At 39.6% G+C, this 20,204-nt stretch overlaps 1 protein-coding gene across 3 annotated transcripts in view; it reads right to left on the bottom strand.

Moving 5' to 3' along the window:
* The window catches only part of disp1 (dispatched homolog 1 (Drosophila)), a 40,412-nt gene extending 20,459 nt beyond the window's left edge, over positions 1-19,953 (bottom strand). Inside the window, exons 1-2 of one of the 3 annotated variants that reach the window (XM_072362541.1) lie at positions 19,887-19,953; positions 4,984-5,695 (exon numbers count right to left, since the gene is read on the bottom strand). In XM_072362541.1, coding sequence (XP_072218642.1) covers positions 4,984-5,654 — 671 coding nt within the window. In that variant the 5' untranslated portion in view covers positions 5,655-5,695; positions 19,887-19,953. Of the gene's footprint in view, positions 1-4,983; positions 5,696-13,861; positions 14,278-19,886 lie in introns of those variants that run through there. The other 2 variants (XM_072362540.1, XM_072362542.1) reach the window with 2 other exon arrangements.
* Between the last annotated feature and the right edge of the window lie 251 nt (positions 19,954-20,204).

The raw sequence follows: 20,204 nt of genomic DNA, 5'->3' as shown, positions 1-20,204 counted from the left end.
CGTCAAAATCTGATGATGCACAAAACTATCAGTAGCAAACTACATGTAAAGTTAGCAAACTGTCACAGAGCACAGAGTAAATAAGCTGTGCTGCAGCAGCAGCGCCGTCTTAAAGTATTGGTGAAATAAAGACAGATAATGCCTTATTTAGAGGCTGTATTGCCAATGCCCTGTTCTCTCCTGTTATATGGATATACGCGGATCTCGAGTAATCTAAATATCTTCCGAAGGTCACGGACTTTAACCAAACTGTTCTCGGTGAGTAGATAAACGTATTTAATGCCAGAAATAAGGTCTAGGTCTTTAAACGGGTCAAAAGACATTCAGCTATTACCAAATGGGTTAGCTTTTTCAAATATTAAGTCAATTTTGAAATATGACAGTTTCAAAAACATGAACAAATTTCAACTGTTTCTCCTCTTTTCAACCTAATAACTTCTGCATACTTACACTGATTTCAACTATTTTCATCTCAAAATGTTCAATTAATTCAGGAGATTTCAGCTTTGACTTTTGGTGTTTCTAACTTTTGTATTTTTTAAAATATTTAACATTTTATAAAAATATTATTCAAATTTCAACTCTTTCTCCTCTTTTCAACCTAATAACATCTGCAAACTTACATTGATTTCAATTGTTTTGGTCTAAAAATGTTCAGCTCTTTCATAAATTTCCAGCTTTGACTTTTGGTGTTTCTTACTTTGGTGTTACTTTTCTACTTTTTAAAATATTTAATTTTTAAAATTTATTTAATTTATGTTTATGTTTATGCATTTAGCAGACGCTTTTATCCAAAACGACTTACAAATGAAGATATAACAAGCTATATAAAAAGCTAACAATAAACTACATGCAAGGAAACCACTAGTCAGACTCTTGTCAGAGGTGAGAGAGTAGAGATAGAGTGTAGACATAGAGGAAAGTACAGAAAGATAAAGTGCAGAGATAGAGGGGGTAGGGAAGTACAAAATAAGTGCTAGGATAGGATATGCTCTCTGTAGGTCATTACACCATCATGAAACGACACATGAAAAGAGTTCTGATTGTCTTAAGCGTGGTGCAGGCACTGCTAGACGACAATCCTGCGACAAACGGAGGGACCGAGTTGTGACATAAGCCTTTGCAAGAGCATTCAAATAGATGGGAGCCATTCCATTAAGCACCTTGTAGGCTAACATCAGAGACTTGAATTTGATGCGGGCGGCTAAGGGTAGCCAGTTTAATGAACAGAGGGGTGACGTGTGCTCTTTTAGGCTGATCGAAGACTAGACGCGCCGCCACGTTCTGGACCATCTGCAGAAGTTTCACAGCACAGGCTGGGAGACCAGTTAGGAGAGCATTGCAGTAGTCAAGGCGGCCTGCACCAGGAGCTGGATGGCATGTTGGGTTAGGTATGGTCTGATTTGTCTCATGTTTAGCAATGCGAAGCGGCATGAACGAGCAACCGAGGTAACGTGATCTTTGAAGGTTAGTTGGTCATCAATCATGACACCCAAGTTTCTAGCAACCTTTGATGGAGCAAGAGATAGGGATTCAGTTTGGATGCAGATGCAGTGGTGTATGGTTGGTTTGGCTGTGAAGACAAGCAGTTCAGTTTTAGGGAAGTTAAGTTGGAGGTGATGGGCTTTCCTCCATGTTGATATGTCAGAGAGACAGTCTGAGATTTGTGCTGAGACTGTGTGGTCGTCAGGTGGGAATGACAGATAGAGAAGCCATGTGATCGGATGATCTGGCCCAGTGAGGTGGTATACATGGCAAAGAGAAGAGGTCCCAGTACTGAACCTTGGGGTACCCCTGTGGTGAGGTGGTGCGCTGCAGAAGTGTGAACAAGCCAGGATACTTTCAATGACCGATCAGTGAGGTATGATTCAAACCAGGAGTGTGCTCTCCCTGTGATGTCAATGCTAGGGAGTATGGACAAAAGGATACTGTGGTTGACAGTGTCAAATGCAGTCGATAAGTCGAGCAGGATAACTACAGAGGGCTTAGCTGTCGCTCTGGCTTCTTTTAAGGCTTCTGTCACAGCCAACAGAGCCTTTTTTAGCATGGTCAGCTATCCCGATTCAGCTCATCAGCATTCTCACTGCTGTTTCGCAGCAACAGCTTTTTCTAGTTTTGGTGTTGATATCTTTTACACTTTTAAAACTATTCAACTTTGATTCAACTGTTTTTCCTCAATCAAATTAATGGAAATTGCTTTCAACTCTTCAAAAACTTCCTCCTCTTTCCAACCTAAGTAGTTCAGCATACTTTCAGCTAGAGACACCATTCAAACTTTAAACGGGTCACAAGACATTCAGCTGTTACCAATTGTAACAGATTTTTCAAATATAAAGTCACTATGGAAATATACCGGTTTAAAAAACTAGAAAATTTAAACTCTTTCTCCTCTTTTCAACCTAACTACTCCTGCAATCTTTCACCGATTTCTACAATTTTGGTATCAAACTGTTCAGCTCCTTCAGGAGATAACTGCTATGACTTTTGGTATTTATAACGTTTACACTTTTTAAACTATTCAACTTTGATTCAACTTTTTTCCTCATTCAAATGAATGGAAAGTGCTTTCAACTCTTCAAAAACTTCCTCCTCTTTCCAACTTAACTGTGTTTGTAGATTTTCAGCTAGAAACACAATTCAAACTTTCAACGGTTCACAAGACATTCAGCTGTTACCAATCGGTGCAGATTTTTCAAATATTAAGACATGATTGAAATATAACAAAAATAAAACAAATTTCAACTCTTTCTCCTCTTTTCAACAACTTCTGCAATATTTCACCAATTTCTACAATGTTGGTATCAAAACGTTCAGTTCCTTCAGGAGAGTATGGTTTTCAATTGTGGTGTTTCTAACTTTTACACTTTTTAAAATATTTAACATTTTGTTCAAATTTTATGTATTTTTTATGCAAATTTCACACTTCAACTCTTTCTCCTCTTGTCAACCACTTGGACATACTTTCAGCTGGAGACACCATTCAAATTTTAAACTTGTCACAAGACATTCAACTATTACCAAATGGGTCAGCTTTTTCAAACACTAAGCCAATTTTGAAATATGACAGTTTAAAAAACATGAAAATACTTTCGGCCCTTTCATCAAATCTTGCGCTATTCCAGTAGGTTTAAATCATTCCACTATTGTTATTTCATATTCAAATTCCTTCAAGCAAGACTTAAGCAACTGCTTTTTCAGCAATTGAAAGTTTTTCCCCTATTTTAACATTGTCAGCGATCCCCCTTCAGCTCATCAGCATTCTCTCTGCTGTTTCGCAGGAACAGCTTTTTCTAGTTCAAACCTGTCATCGCTGTACAAGAGAGACCCCATTTGGTACATAGATATTCGACAGCAAGACAGACGTAAATGTGTCCAATCTGCTCTAAATACTGATGTGGAACAAGAGAGGGAAAAAAAGGACAGGCAGGAACAGGAGTAAACAAAGACAACATAAGTGGTCATGAGTAAGAGAAAAACTGAAAAAGACAAGTAAAAAAAGATAAGTAAGAGAACTGGGAGAGAAGGAACCACAGAGGCTGGTGGTTGCTTCTAAATGCTGGCAACACAATCCAATGGTGTTTCTCTATTCCCACCCACAGCTTAATTTGTGCACACCAGGTTTTGGTGCATCTACCCAGTGTGGCAACACAAACCTCATCTTTCAACGCCACCCACACCGTCCCTGTTTCTAATGAAACTTATTTCAGTGAGGAAAATTCCACGTTGAGAAGTTAACCAAAATGCTCTCATGCAAATCAGATTCCCCACAATGATCTGCTACCATAAAAAGAAGCTGACATGAGTAAATAATTTGCCCTATGCCTCCCCTTCTCCGTGTCGATGGTAAATAAAGGATTATGCAAATGATTATGAAAGGAATTAAATGGTTCCAGTTTCAAATGTGGTGGGAGGCCTGTGGTTTGGGAGTAAATGAGAAAGAACCAACTCACTAAATATGGATCAGCAGAGGAGAGGTTTGCCAGTATGTGCTTTCAAACGTTTGCCTCAGCTGTAAGAGACACGGTCACCACGTGTGTATAGACAGCACATGTGTGTGCTTGCTCACTGTTCCCATTTAATTAACGAAAACATGAATACATTCTAGCATCTTTGCTTTGGCTGTTTCCATTCCAACAGCCTGGAGGCCACGAGCCACAGAAAACTGCATACAATACTCCACAAAGAACACACACACTACTCTCAAATAAGGCAGAAAATTAAATCTATGATGATATTTAATACGGGCTATGAATGCAGCCACTTTATAACACTAACCTGCTCTGAGGGCTTCCAGGAGCCGGAGTTCAAGAGAAATTCAACATGGTCCACAGATTATCATAAAGTAATCATAAATCATAAAGTGGACAAAGACTAATAAAATCATGGGCATAACAATTTAGTTTTTCCACACATAGTACAGAGGGATTCAAATTGTTCTTAATATTCTTAGTTAATTTCTTATTCTTTGTAAATCCTTGTTTTAAATCTGAGACAAAGGAATCAGACACAGCTTTCATTCTTTCAACATGGTTATTAATTTCAAATGTTAATATCAAAGAGTCTATGGTTAATTTCATCAGGAAGAAAGTAAAGAATAGCTATTTAAAGGCAATTACAACACATAAATGCACTCTCAACCAGTTTAGATGATCATTTAAATGAGTGGAGCATAAGTCTAGACTGTTAAAGGGGAACTCTGGTATTTTCAAACCTAGACCTTATTTCTGGCACGAAATATGTTTATCGACTGCCTTTCATCGAGGCAGGGAAAAGTAAAATGACAGAGGCGAAAATAGATAAAATATTGGTGCATACTTGAAATTAAAGTATTACTTCAACCAAAGCCATTTGTACTATATATAACTGGATGAGAATCGATAAGAGAACTGTTAAGGAACCAAATCAATAAGTTATATCGATAATTGAACCAGAATTGATCAAATCTTAACAATTCCTATCCCTAATCCCTTTCCCCCCACCTACCTGTTCCCTGGTGCATGTGTCTGGCTCTTTAGGTGCTCTTGCCAGTGCTGCTGATGGTGGTGATGAAGAGAGAGATGTGAGGATGGGTGATGAGGATGCTGATGGGAGTATGTGCAGGCAGAGAGGCAGCACGGACAGGAAGAGGCGGTGCCAGTCTGTGGACCAGAGCCGGGGCCGGAGCCTGGACTCTGGAAGAGGGGACACTCCTGCTGTCCACAGGGGCAGCACAGGGTGGAGTGGAAGTGGCAGTGTGGGCAGCAGAGTGGTGAAGGCTGGAGAGGAGAGGAAGGTGGTGGGGACAGGGAGGAGGAAAGGTGATGTCTGGCCAGTCTATGGGAGTCTCTGACAGCAGGGGAGGCAGAGCAAGCTACAGATGGGGGGAGATTCCTCAGTGAACCGTTTTGTTTGACCACGCTGCCGTTTTGACTGTGCCTGTTAGCTCTATGCACAACATGCGATCTCTGCTGCAGTTTGGACACTTCATTCCAAATAGCAGCATCTTCATCTCCCTCAGCTGTGAGGGAGTCACTACTAGAGTCAGCTGTGAGAGGGTCCTGGCCACTGCTGACTGGTGTACTGGTGCTTGAAGAGGCATTTCCATTAGTACTAAGAGGGTGGTGACCTCCGTTGCTGAGGGCTAGAGGGTCGCCACCTGGGTCACTGAGGGCCATGTTCTGCTCCCAGTGGGCGTGGCACAGGCACGGTCACTCCTCTAAGAAAAAAAGAACAAATAAATTAAAAAGCAGTCCTCCTTGTGTAATTAATGTGTATACAAGGATTTATGTACTCAATTATTTCTTGGCTGGGAGCAGTGCGTTTCTGTAGTTCAAGCTGAAACAACTAGCTTTAGAAATAAAATCTCCCATTCCTTGGCAAGAGGGGTCCACAAATCTAAACCACACAGTAATTTTTATATTATGGTATTTGTACAGTTTAGTGAGGAGAATTGCAGTGTCGGTTAATGAGCTCCATAGACACTGGTGGAGCTTTATTCAAACCTTTGGACAGAAACAGAAACAGTCCTCTGACTGTGGCTTGAACGATAGGAGATTATATATAAATACATATATATATATATATATATATATATAAATACATATATATATATATATATACATATATAACTTTAGTCTCCCATAAGTCTGAGCAGAGCAGTTATTAATAACAACACTAATTAAAGCTGTAAGCAGCGGTGATCGCGCCCGAGCACGTGTGCACGTACTGGCCAATTTGAAGCCGTTAAGATTACATCTGTAGGAGGACTCAAGTGAGAAGTCAACTGAGTAATAGTTAAAATGGCTTCAGTGTAATATATATATATATATATATATATATATATATATAAAATAGGAGGGGAGTGGAAGAGTGATGTTATCACAGTGATAGGAATGTTTGTAAGCAGCTGCGGCTTAACGAGCTCCCTCCCTGTATAAGCTGCAGAAGGGGCTTTTTTTGGATACTATGACCTCCGGTAAGAAAACTGGAAGAGCGAGAAAAATAATTTGAAGACCGTAAGATCCAGAAGGGATAGAGGAATGCGGCAATGTAGTTTTTATTTCAATAGTGTGAAAAATATTTAAACGTCAGCGAGTTGAACACAGTTGAACCTGTCTCTGATGTCAGACCAAATTTACATTGGAGTTAGTGAGAGAAATTGAAAGGTCTCTCTCGCTTCAAGGCTCATAGCTGAAATTCTGTAAATGTGAGCTATTTAGTAGTTACATCAGCTGTTATATTTCAATATTGGCTTAATATTTGAAAAAGTTGCACCAATTGGTAATAGCTGAATGTCTTAAGACCCGTTAAAAGTTTGAATGGTGTCTCTAGCTGAAAATCCGCAGAAACAGTTAGGTTGGAAAGAGGGAATACGTTTTTGAAGAGTTGAAAGCATTTTCCATTCATTTGAATGAGGAAAAAAGTTGAATAGTTTAAAAAGATTAAAAGTTAGAAACACCAAAAGTCATAGCAGTTATCTCCTGAAAGAGCTGAACGTTTAGATACCAAAATTGTAGAAATCGGTGAAAGATTGCAGGGGTAGTTAAGCGCCAAAGAAGGTACGGAATGCTGAATCAGCATTCTCACAACTAAAGAAAAACAGGAAAACAATAACTCTCAAAACTGCTGCAGGACCTTCCACTGCTGCGTCTAGCTTTCTGTCCTTGACACACATGTGCAGTAGTGGTAACCAGGGTCACAGGAAGTTAAACCAGACGAGCTCTGGTATCATGGCTACCCTGCAACGGAGCTCAAAAGTGTGGGAGCATGTTACGAAAACTAAAGACAAATGTGTGCAATGCAATATCTGCAAGGCAGAACTTGCCATCCACGGCAGCACAACGATGACGCACGAGCACCTGAAAAGGAAGCATGTTGTTGTGGATGATTGTGAAGAGGGACCATCATCTTGGTAAGCTAACTTGCTAGTTAGCTGCTAAAATTAGTGTAAACAGAGAGTTAACTTGCTACTTACTCATATTGATAGCTGTGAATGTCAACATTAGCGATGACGATTTGATTAATTAGCCTTAGCACACATGTTTAATGTGTTTTCTGTAACGTTATAACAGTGATGTGTTTGAATAGGAATGTTAATGTTTTCTAACATTACATTTCAGTGCTAAAAAATTATGCTCATCTTCAATGGACGGCTTACAAAGCTACAAAGTTACAAAGCTAGCTACATGCACACCTCAGCAAGCAAATGTCCTGACTGAGTCCATCCTGAACATGTTGGTGTTATAGTTGAGTCAGTGAAACCAAAACTTTTTGTGAATAATTCCTTAGTTTTAGGTGCCTACCTAATTTGATTTAAATGCAGCTATGTTTGATGCCAGAGACAAATGAAGGAAAGAAAAACCTAAGAAAAGAAAAAAAAAACGTAAGTATTTATTTTTGTGTCTTTGCTACACAGTTAAATAATTGTTTGTTGCAACAAGCTGCATATTTCACGAAAGGGTTAATGAACTATGATATTATTTGTCTTTTTTTTGTAGTTAGCATATACCTTAAACACTCCAAGCTGAAAGATAATGATGGTTATATAAGAGCAGCTGCATCCTGGTGCGATAAGCTGTATGTTTTACATTCAATTTACGTATGATCCGATTAGTCGACCAATCGAAAAAAATTATCGGTGATTAGTCGACTATGAAAATAATCGTTTGTGGCAGCCCTCCTGAGTACCACTACACGCACATGGTATCGGTAGCTATACTGGAATCAGTATATCTCTATCGATATCGATTGCTAAATTCTTAACAATTCCCATCCCTATTGGGCTATGTTCACAATGCAGGCCTTAATGCACAATTCTGATCTACTGCTCAAATCCGATTTTTTGTTTGGCTGTTCACATTACGTCTTTAAATCTGGCCTGTCTACGGATTGCTGTGTGAACAGCTCATGCTCCTGAAGTGACCCGCATGTGCAGTTGATCATTGATGACGTCACGCCCATAGACCACGCCACAATGGTGTTTACGGAAGCCACTGTGGCAACGACAACTGGTACTGCAGGACTGTATGGCTTCATGCTAAAGATAGTGTGTGGCGGCAGACGGCAAATCTGTGAGCGGGCGACATCACGAAGGATGAAGAGGAGGAAGACAATTCAGCGCGCTTCAGAATGACGTCAAAGTCGCATTAAATGCAACCTGGCTGTTCAGATTGCGGTCGCATTAAAAAAAATCAGATACGTATCCGATTCAGTACCACATTTAAAAGTGGCCTGATTCTGATTTGAAAATGTCAGATTCAATGCGATTTGTGCTGTTCATACTGTCAAAAGCAAATCAGATATGGGTCACATATGCGTGAAAAAAAATCGGATTCAGGTCACTTGCAACTGCAGTGTGACCGTAACCTTTGACATCCAGTCAGAGCACAGGAAACTGTGTTGACTTAACACCAGGCTGACTAAAAGTTCCCTCATTATGCCATTCAGTAATCAGATACTCACAATGCCTGCAGACATGCCGCCATTGTGAATATCACGGCAGAAAACTGAAAACTGAATGAATCCACTTGGTAGTCTTGAAGTTAATATGGAGAGTTTCTTAAGGAGATGCTCGATTCATCCTGAACATGCTTTGTTTGCAATTAACTCATTATGAAAAGTGTAAGTAAGAGCCGCAGCTTGGCTGTTTTCTGGACAGAAAATCATTTAGTTTGGCTACATGACCTCACAGTGACACATCAAAAGATGTAAATAATGAATGATCTAATTCATTACTGTGGTGCTGTCTGAAATATGTGCACATGAATCTCTTTAAATTTGGAAACTGAACCAATCCTGCTGCTGCGAAGAGATGCAACAAGTAATCTGTTTGTTCCTCAACTTGGTCTGACATATCTGGAACATTCCATTCCCTCTCTTGTTCTTTTGTTTGTTCACTATTTACTTTGTTAAAGGAGAACTCCGGTATTTATAAACCTAGACCTTATTTCTGGCATGAAATACATTTATCTACTCACCGAGAACAGTTCGGCGAAAGTCGGTGTCCTTCAGAAACTATTTAGATAACTCGCAATCGGCGTATATCCATATAATGGAGTGAACAGGGCAGGGACGATGCAGCCTCTAAATAAGGTATTATCTGTCTTTATTCCACCAATACTTTAAGAAGAATGAATGAACGAATGCGTGCTATTGCTCGTTTAGCACATAGCTACTGTTATATGGCTACTTGCAGCTATAGGAGAGCTGACGGAGGGAATTCTACACACACCTCTACTGAGACGACTTCATCGACATGCATGGCTGCAGCACAGCTGATTCACTCCGGTAAGATGTCTATCTTACTCAAAGTCGTCGTTCACGTTGCCAAAATTTTATAAATATCCTGCCATGTTGCAAAAAAAAAATAGCAGTAGCAAACTCTGTGTGATGTTAGCCGACTGTCACAGAGCACGGAGTAAATAAACTGTGCTCCAGGGGGGCGTGTGGATAAAGTGGTCCCAGTAGACTAGAAATCCCTCTGTTAGCTCTCCTATAGCCGCAAATAGCCACATAACAGCACCTATGAGCTAACAGAGCTATAGTACACATTCATTCTTCTTAAAGTATTGGTGAAATAAAGACAGATAATGCCTTATTTAGATATTTAGAGGCTGCATCATCCCTGCCCTGTTCACTCCATTATATGGATATACGCTGATCATGAGTTATCTAAATAGTTTCCGAAGGACACCAATTTTCGCCAAACTGTTCTCGGTGAGTAGATAAACGTATTTCATGCCAGAAATAAGGTCTAGGTTTAAAAATACCGGAGTTCCCCTTTAAAACCCGACTGTTGTTGTCTCTGCGTTTTGACACGGCGTGTTCCATAAACTGTGAAGTTCACAGGCACAAGTGTGCTCTCGACTGACTGGCTCATGTAAAATCAGACTGGCTAATACAAAAGTTTCACAATAACAGTGAGGGTTGGGTATCACGTCACAGTGTGAAATGTGTTTTCCAAACAAATTCACATGTAAATCCATGTACACTGTGCTGTCTGTGATTTCAATTACAAAAGTAATGGACACATACCCATTGATCGAGAAAAGAGTTACTGTGACGAAACTGGGTGTTGCACTTGATCTCATGCCATTGCTGCCAAAGATACTCTAAACAGGTACTAAGTGAAGGGTCTGAATACTTACGTAAATGAGATGTGTCCATTTCTTATTTCTGACAAGTTGACAGCACAGTCCTATGACTGGCTTCCTAAAGTTTCCATTGAAAACTGTGGGTTGATTAAATGAAAATAAAATAAAATCCAATCTCGTCTTGAAAGTGACGAGACTGAAACATAAAAATATGGGAAGCACAAGAAAATCTCTTTCGCTTTCACTCTCCCGCCTTCTCCAAAGTTCAACCATCTCTGTCAATATGAGAAAAGTGATGGAGGGAAAAAAAAATATTCAATTGGCAACAAAATCAGAGAAATAACCACTAGCAGTCACTATCTCACTAATAATCCAAAACTTTATAACAAATATCATGATTTACAACAAAGAACACCCTCATAAGCTTCAACAAATGAAGAGGTAATATTTGCCTAATTTGTCAAATTAAAACATTAACATGTGTAACTTCTAAATTGACCTAATGTTAATCACAACAATAAAACTTCCCAAGCTATTTAAGATAACAGATATAATCAGGGTGTGAATTGTGAGAAAAAACAGAGGCGGGGATCATTTTGTTTTTAGGGTGGTCGGTGGCTTAGTGGGTTAAGCAGACGTCCTATATACAGAGGCTAGTCCTTGATGCAATTGGCCCCTGTTTGAGTCCCAAACTGGACAGCCATTTTCTGCGTGTCATTCCCATTCTCTCTCTGCCCTGTTTCCTTTCTCTCTCCACTGTCCTATCAATAAAGGCATTGAAAAGCCCCAAAAAATATATTGTTTTTAAATTTGTCAAATAAAAATAAAATTTAAATTCTTTCCCGATATCAGGTCAACAGAAAACATGAAATACCACAATGTGCTGTCAAAATGGGTTAATTCATTTTTTTAATTGTTAATCGGGTAGACTATAGGTCAGACTATGAAAACAGTATGTATTTTTTGTAGTGGTCCTGTAAAATATGACAATATGCTACTCTGGGTTCTTTTAATTTTTTCCCCATTTAATTTAAGCTTTTGTTTTGGCGTGGACGACGCAGACAGGAAGTTGGATTTGTGAAACGCAAGAAAATCCAGTTGGTTTTCAAAATAAAACTGCTTTCTGCGAGCACAACGCCTCCGACTTGCTCCCAGTAGATCAAAATCACAGCACAATCAATGGTGTATTGTGAATAACTCACTCTTCATACATGAAGAAAGAGCCAGGAATCAGCTATCTTTTGCACCATCGAGTGATAAAACCCTGAACTGGAGGTTGATTATGGGGAAAAGGGCTTTCAGATGCTGCAGACCTTCACGGATTACTGTGGTGTTTTTTTGATATGCCCATGTAGCATGAAATATGACTTTTATGTTGTCATAATGCCACTCACAGTCATAGTCACTGAAGCCAAAATTTGTAATGTATCTTTTCTGAATTAAATTATCCAAGATTCTATTGTATGCACTTAAACATCTGTTATTTACTAGGACAGCTTTGTACACACACAGGATTTCTGTTCAATAGAACCTAGACTTCAAGAAATACTTTACTACAAAATGGATGCGTTAGTATTTGAGCGCCAAACGATACATCACACTTGCCTTTTTTTCCCCCATCCTATACCGAGTGCAAGACATGCTGATCAATTTGCTCTGCGACACCTCAATATGAGTGAGTGGCGAAATATGAGCATGAGAGCCTGGTTGGATCAGAGGTGGTTGAGAGGATGGGGTTGAAAAAAGGGGAAGAAAGGAGGAAGGAATAACTGCAGAGCCCTGAGAGCTCAGAATAGCAGAGCGCTGAGGGGAACCCAGATGAAGTCATTAGTCTGGCTCTCACAGCTGTCAAAAGCCCACAATGACTTCAAACGGCTGAATGAATAGGAAAGGAGGGTTTAACGTAGAGTAAAATATGAAAAAAAAAAATATATATTTATTTGAGCATGAAGGGACAATCTTTCAGTGCTACAGTATACGAAATGTAAATATCCAACAAAGTGCGCTCCCTGCTGTTTGCAGCCTCATATCTGTGTGTGTATCAATGCACGATGTCGACAAGCAGGTGAGACATCTCGGAAAGATTTCACTTTGAGTAAGAATAAGAGGGACACGAGACTCCTCTTGTGTCCCTCTTATTCATACTAAAAAAAATACACTCATCCCCGCACCCCACCCAGCTCCAACCTCCCCCTCGTCCTTTCCACCCCACAGGTCAGAAGAATTATTTCATAAATCTGACATTCAAACTACCACAAAATACACCAAAATACCAACATGTAAAATGATTCCAAGTCAAAGTGGTTTGGAAAAACGCAGGTGATATCGAAGCGCTTCTTTCATGTCAAGTTTATGATTATGGGCTGAGACCGAGAAGAAGAGACCCTGGGCGACAGCATAAGGCAAGGCATCCTGCATCCCTTTAATTAAAGCTAATAGGCAGCAATTACCAGAAATCAGTCAAGTGACTGTTAATAACAACATTGCTTCTAATAATAATACCATCAACAGCAGGCAGTCATCCTTGCTTGACATGGCTTTAGGACACATACAGTATTCTCTGACATGTTTCTGGTTGTCAGGAGAGATTTTGGATATATATCACCTCTACAGGGCACTTACTCCCAGCTGGGCTGTTCAACATACCAAGCGGATTGGGGTGGCTCAAGGCTACAGTGTTGATTCTCAAGATAAACCAGCCATTATTCAATTAACCCAACTGCTTCAAAATAATATTAAAAATGTAATGCAAATGAACATTTAACTTTTAATTAGTTGGGGAAAAACAATTCCTCTTCCAATTCGTCACAGATTGTGGGAGGAGGTTACGACCAGCAAGTGTTTGATTCTAAAAATGACAATAAGCTGAATTAGTGTCTGTATAGGTATAGTTACTTAGGGAGTTTAACTTAAATCGGGGCTGTTTTATTCTGTCATGTATAGGAACAAACAATCTCATGACAGCTTTAAAAAAAAAGATTTCTGCAAGAAAATAGAATGACTGTAAGAATAGCACAGCGTATCATAAACACTTAAGCGAAAACAGTTATTAGCCATCAGTTAACTCTTCATAGACAGACCCACTGACGCTCAGCAACGGAATCTCTTGTACTCAAAATGGACACAACTACCAATTCAAATTTCCTCAGTAAATACATTAAAGCACTCTGCGGCTGAAAGTCTTCGATTTTTTCCATCTATAAAGGTGTTCCAAGTCTACAGAGAAACGGTTTAAAGAAGGGAGTAAACGACATCTACCTGAAGAGTGGTCAGTATTTGAAGTATCCTACCGTATCCTACCGTGTTTCGGTGCTTTGCGCTCGTTGTCGCCGGGAGGATCCGCAGCAAGCGTTGCTTCCAACGACCAAAGAAAGGGGATAAAAAGCCCCTGTTAAGTTTATATATCCGTAAGCGCCGTCAAGCAAGTGACTAAGCCTGAAAAGGCAGCAACAAGTCTTGAGGAGAGCTGGCTGTTTCTCATGGGAGTGTGTACTGCCAGAATGACAAACAGCTACACACACTCAATCCCCGGCTCTATGCTCTCTCCGGAGGGAAGGAGACAGGAGGCGGTGGGCTGGGACTGCACCGAGGAGTACTGATAGGACGGTCTTAGTGTCTACTTTAACCCGCTAACTGCCACAACAGCGGCACGGCATGCGAGACAGGAGATAGCGTTTATTTCACAAAGATTTCAGAAAAGTGAAAAAGCAGAGGGAGACCAAAGGCTGCACTAAACAAAGACTGAGTAAAATGTGGCAAAATAAACCTCACTAACATCAATTAGCTACTGTAAAAAATAAAAATTATAGAGGACACACCAAAGGAACGTTTGCATGTATTAGCCATTTTAGGATATTTCAGAAAAATATCAGAATTTAAAATGTTAAGTTCTGTTAAGTTTGAAAACCCATTCAACATTTTTTAATTAGCAAAAATGGCTTAATTAATAATGGCTAGTTTTCAGACATGGCTAGCTCACAGTGCAAACAAACTGGAAAGGCTAGTCTTTTTTCCCCTTCTTCTTTTAATAAACTTCAATGAAAAATGTTCTATTACCTGAATAATATGTAGTTTTGCTTCTTTGGTTCAACAGCTTGCCATGGCAAACAGTGTCATTGCGTTAGCTAGTGGCTACATGACATGGTTTATGAAGCTATAAAAAAAAAAAACGAGTTATCGGTTTCATTTTTTGTGTGGGTAATATAAATCTACATTGTCAGCTTTAGAAATCACATGGTCAAAGTAGGCTTTCATCAACCTAGCTTACAGAGACAGAAAACAGAAAACAGCCTTTAATTATCTGACATTCTACCACATAATTCCCTAATGATGCTAGTATGTTATCATTTTAGCAGGATGTTTGCATCTGCTGGTTCTGTCTAAGTTGGTTCTGGTTATGTCTGAGGTGGCTCTGGTTATATCGCATTCACTCTGAGGCTCCCCCTTAAGAATGCATAGGATTTGTGTTGCCACGGTAACAAGCCTCATGTTAACGGTTGGGCAAATTTTAACGTTAAATTTCTCAAAAACCGTAATAGCCAGCATAATGAGACTGAAATATGTTGTAGTACAACGCGTCCCGGGTTGGGGAACATTTTAATGATTTTTCTACAATGTCCTGTTGCCTAGCAACAAGCGTCCAAAATCAAATTTACACTTTTTTTTTTATTTAAACTTTGCTAGCGCAAAAACCGGAACACCTAGCATAATGAGGCTTAATGACCATTTAGTACGAAGCGACCCAAGTGTTTGAACGCACGAATGATGTCTCTACAATAAAGTTCGGCCAGGCAATAAGCGTCCAAATTTCTTCGCTTCCTGGCTTCTACTGTTACCATGGTAACGCTTTTGATTGAGACGATTAAGGCCCATCGAGGCACGATGGAGACGCACGTAATGACGTATGCATTACGTGGGTTGCGAATTTTGGTTCGGGCCGAATTAACAGATTAATTTTTTTCGTTTTCGTGGTAACAAAATGTTCAGAATCCTCATAGAAATGCATTGGGATGACTCGACAAAAAAAAAAAAAAAAATTTAATCACAGCTTCATGAGATTTGAATATGTTGTAGTCCACAGTGGGGCGAGTCGTGGAATATATTAATGGTGTCTCTACGACAACCGAGCGATAAGCGCGCAAATTTTCGACCTTTTTTCTGGTTTTCGGCACCTAGCGTTGCCACGGTAACACTTTTGAACAATAAAAGTAATGCCCATCGAGGCATCGTGGAGACGCACGTATTGATGTATGCCATGCGTGGCTTCACATTGCGGTTCGAGCCGCATTAATGGACGAAAAAGCGTGCGGAATAATAATAAAAAGAAAAGGGAAACTTTTCTAGATACTAATAAATCGCCTTCTTTTTAAATATTTTTCCACGTTTTTTCGGCCGTGTTTTTTTTTTTTTAAGATTTTTTTTATATATATCAGAGCGGGGCCATAATATACACCCGCTGCCACGACTTTACGACTTTTTACGACTTTAGCTTGTTAGCAAAATGCTAGCTAAAGTAGCCGAATTTTACATGTAAAATGTTTTTTTTATCATTTTTTCAGACTTTTTTTTTTTTTGCAATTTTGTTTCAGGGAAGTTCTTGGCATGCGTCCACTGCTCCGCAGGGTGTGTCTATTTTTTTAACCTAATGATAGGCGCAATATGGGCCAAACATATAGGTTTTTTTTATCGTACGTCTTTTTTTTCCTCGCATATTTTCTTCAGGTATGTTCTTGGCAGGGTGTGTTTATTTTTTTTACCTACTTATAGGCGATGGTGCTAAACGGCCCGAAATATGTGCCTGCCAAAAGGGTTTTTTGTCATTTTTTTGTACGTTTTTTTTTTTTTTTTCCGATTTTTTAGGGAGGCTCTAGGCTCCGCAGGGGGTATTTACTTTTATTTACTTTTTTTGTAGTTAGTCAGTGGCTACATGACAATTGCAATATGGTCATGCCATTTCTTGGCATGCCCATAATAATACTAATTAGACTTTTAATTGTGAAGTTTTTGCTGCAAGTAGATGGCAGTAGCCGCTTTGGTGTGACATCATTTGAAAACTTTTATGGATTTTTTTTCCATTTTTTTTCTCCAATTTTTCCAAACTTCATTTCAAGGGCAGCAACAAGACTCAAAACTTACCTAAAGAATAATATTTTCAGGTCAATGCAATGTATTGTAGAAACAGTGTTATCACCATGAGTATTATTTTTAACAGCAGCAGAAGCCAGAGTAACCTGTGTAATTACATATTTTATATCTGCTACTTGTTTGTATGCAAAGTCAAACTGGACAGATATGTTGTCCAATGGGAGGCAGGCTGTGGAGCTGGATTGCTTAGAAGGTCCAGTTAGAAAGCTGTGCTATCCAATGAGTTTAATGCTGCTGAACTGTTCAGTTTGTTGGGCAGTATTTCCAACTGGACATGTGGTATCTCTTTTGGTTAAGCATTTTAAATATCTGGCGTAGCATACAACTCACCCTGTGCTCGTTGACAAAGCATCTGTCAAAAATAGAACACTCCAAGATGGAACAGTCAGTGGGTCTACATGATGAGATTAACTCGATTATAGCTATAGTTGGGTTATGCTCCTTATCTGAGCAAGGGTAATTATCCTTGGATATATGGCGGTGAATGAATCAAGTCACTGGTACAAAGCATGCAATACCCCAGTACAATAGGCACTGTATCCATTTTAACTATCGCTAATAGAGCCACTTCCAGTTGACGTCTTCACCACCACCAACAACAAAACAAGGCATTCGAGAAAGATGGCGAATGAAGAGGAATATGAAGCTACGTCCCTCTACATTTGTGATGAGCATGGTTATGCCACAAACGCGATGCACAACAGCGCATTGTTTGTTTCTTTCTGACAGTGGCGACAACAACAGTAATATCGTCTCCGTCTCCTTGCGCAGAACACTCAATCCGATCCTCTGTCGTCTACATGCACGTTCAGTAGGCATTTGGATCGCGTTATCCCGTGGTCTTAACTTGATTGCAAGTATCCCGATCCGATTCGATTTCTTGTCAGATTAAGTTGTCTACATGAACTGAATAACTCAATCTTATTGTAATTTAGCCATTAATCCGATCCGATGACACACATGTAACCGCACTGAGTGAGTTGACTGATCCAGATGATGTACAGTGTAGTCTGTGATGATTGACTGAACATATAAACACAGAACTAGGACCTTCTATCAGAAAAGTATGTTCATGTTTATGCATTTGGCAGACGCTTTTATCCAAAGCAACTTACAGGTAGGCAGGTAGGGTAAGAGGGTCTTGCCTAAGGACCCCTACTAGAGATAGTACCTTTCATGCAGGGGATTTGAACCCAGGTCTCCCACATGAAAGGTGGCAATTATACCGCTACACAGTATGGTAGAAAGGACCGACAGTGAAGCCTTGAGTTGAGCCAATATGTGAAACAAGCTTCATACAATAACTGGCTTTATGCTTGTGTTGCTATTTTATGTCATCACAATTATTCAGAGCATGTCATTCAAGTTCCATCAGAGGTCTCTGATTAATGAAAACCTGGTTTGAGTTTACAAGCTGTAATGAGTTTAAAACTGCATCTTGCTAACAAACAACTGATTTTTCTCAGCAGTGGAGGAGGTTTATCACACGGAATGCTGGGAAGGCAGATGGCCATACCTGGCTTTAATTTTAGCTGTCCACCAGGATTAGGACATAGTTCATATAGCAAGTGTAATCATCTGCAGTCATCAGGCACTTCACAGCTGGCCCTAAGGCCAGTGAGAGCCAAAGCCATTCAGTGCTTTGTAGTTGTCTCTAATAATAATAATAACATGACACTGATAAGTTGCGTAGGGTTCAGTGTATTGTATTTCACCTCGCTTTTGCCTAAAAAGAAAGTATGATGAGTTCACCCTGTTCATCAGCAGTTTGTGGGGGGCAGTTAGTTCAACACAATAACACCTTCCACAAGAAGAACATCAATGAAAATCAGCACTAATGCCAGAGTCTAGCTTTTTACCTCTACCAAGATCAACAGTGAGTTGAAATGCTGTGTTACAATGCATTAAAGACGCTGATTTTTCTATGGAAGCCAGCCTGGGCCAAGGTCTACCCGCATGGAACTAAAGAAGGGACTACATCAAAAGCTGTGCACTGTACCAGGAAGGATAGAGGCCCTCATGAAAGCATAACGGTCCCAGTGAAGATTGCTCACAACTCATCAAAGTGACAGGTTTAGAGAACAACGAAAAAAAGGGAGGAGCAGTTATAAGGGGAGAGAGGACAGGATCTTTCCAAACCATTTAAATATTTGGCATGGCATGTTAAAAATAACATTTAATGTTATTTTCAAAGAGTGTTATTTTCCAAGAACTAATTCAAAATTTTTGGGTTAGAATTATTATCAGTGCCTTTACTTTACAATCCTTTCACTGAATCAACTGCACATCAAGCAGATTTCAAGCCCAAACTGCACCCATCATTGAGAGAAGGACATACAACCTCAAACAGCTGCAAATAAGAAAGGACAGGGGAGGGGAATTATACAAAAAGAAGAAAAAAAGCCTGCAAGGCTTTGTCCTGCAAGTTTTAAAACATGATTCAGCTTGTGTGATTTGAAAGCACATGAGCCCTGATCTAACAGTAGGGCACTCAGACATTGGATTGTAATGTGCTTTGACATTTATGCAGGTAAGGTAATCCTAGCAGACCCCTGAGCATTACAGCTATTCCTACATGTGATAATGCCTGGCTCGGAGGAAAGAGAGGCAGATGATGAAAGAAATATTAAGAGGTGAAGGATTGCATAAAAAAGTTGAATGAACACAATGAAAAAAGACAGAGGAAAAGGGTGTGTGTATGACTGCATTGGATGTGTTAAAGACTGAGAATAAAGAAAAAGCATACAAGTGCTCCCAGTGTGGATTGCTCACTTCGCTCACTGACTTATGTCGGTCTGAGTTTCAGAGACCTAATCTCGTCGACACCTCGACTGTGAAGATAGACATCGCCCAGCCAATTAGTGCAGCACTCCCCGACTTGTGCCTGGGAGAATATTCTCATCGCCAACACAGACAACATTACCATTTTGTTTATTTGATTTAAATCCTTTCTCAATATGGTATACTGTCAAGTTTAACAGATGGTCTTTGGGAATCTACTGTACACTTTCTAGCTTCACATGTATGGATACACGCTGTGCTGTCCATGAACTCATCTATATCTAAATATATACATCTCCTTTTACAGCTGTTGGGGTCAGTTTATCTATGATGGTCTTTAAAGTAGCTTTATGCAGCCATCCTAGTTTTGAATATTATCACAGTTTGTACCTTAAAAGGAGACTGTAAGTCACTCAGGTGTCCAGCCTGCCCTCAGTCCAAGATTTGTTTTCTCCTCGGCTATGCTCATTTCATCTAAGCTGGGGTGGGGTAGGGGGGTAGACACATATTTATTAATAATCATTACCAGGCAAAATACCCAAGTCAAGATATTAGGAAATCTGAGCATCTCTTTAGTGCCTTTGATCCCCTTTTTTGAAGGTGGCTTGTCTCTGTAACAATTAAAGTGGAGAAATAAATAAATAAATCACACATAAACAAACAAAAAAAAAGAATACTGAAAAAGACAAAATTGTGGTCTTCAAATCT

Source organism: Leuresthes tenuis, unplaced genomic scaffold (assembly GCF_036924035.1).
Source record: "Leuresthes tenuis unplaced genomic scaffold, fLeuTen1.0.hap1 SCAF_13, whole genome shotgun sequence".
In the NCBI taxonomy this organism is placed as follows: Eukaryota; Metazoa; Chordata; class Actinopteri; order Atheriniformes; family Atherinopsidae; genus Leuresthes; species Leuresthes tenuis.
This window is presented reverse-complemented; position numbering and strand designations above follow the sequence as displayed.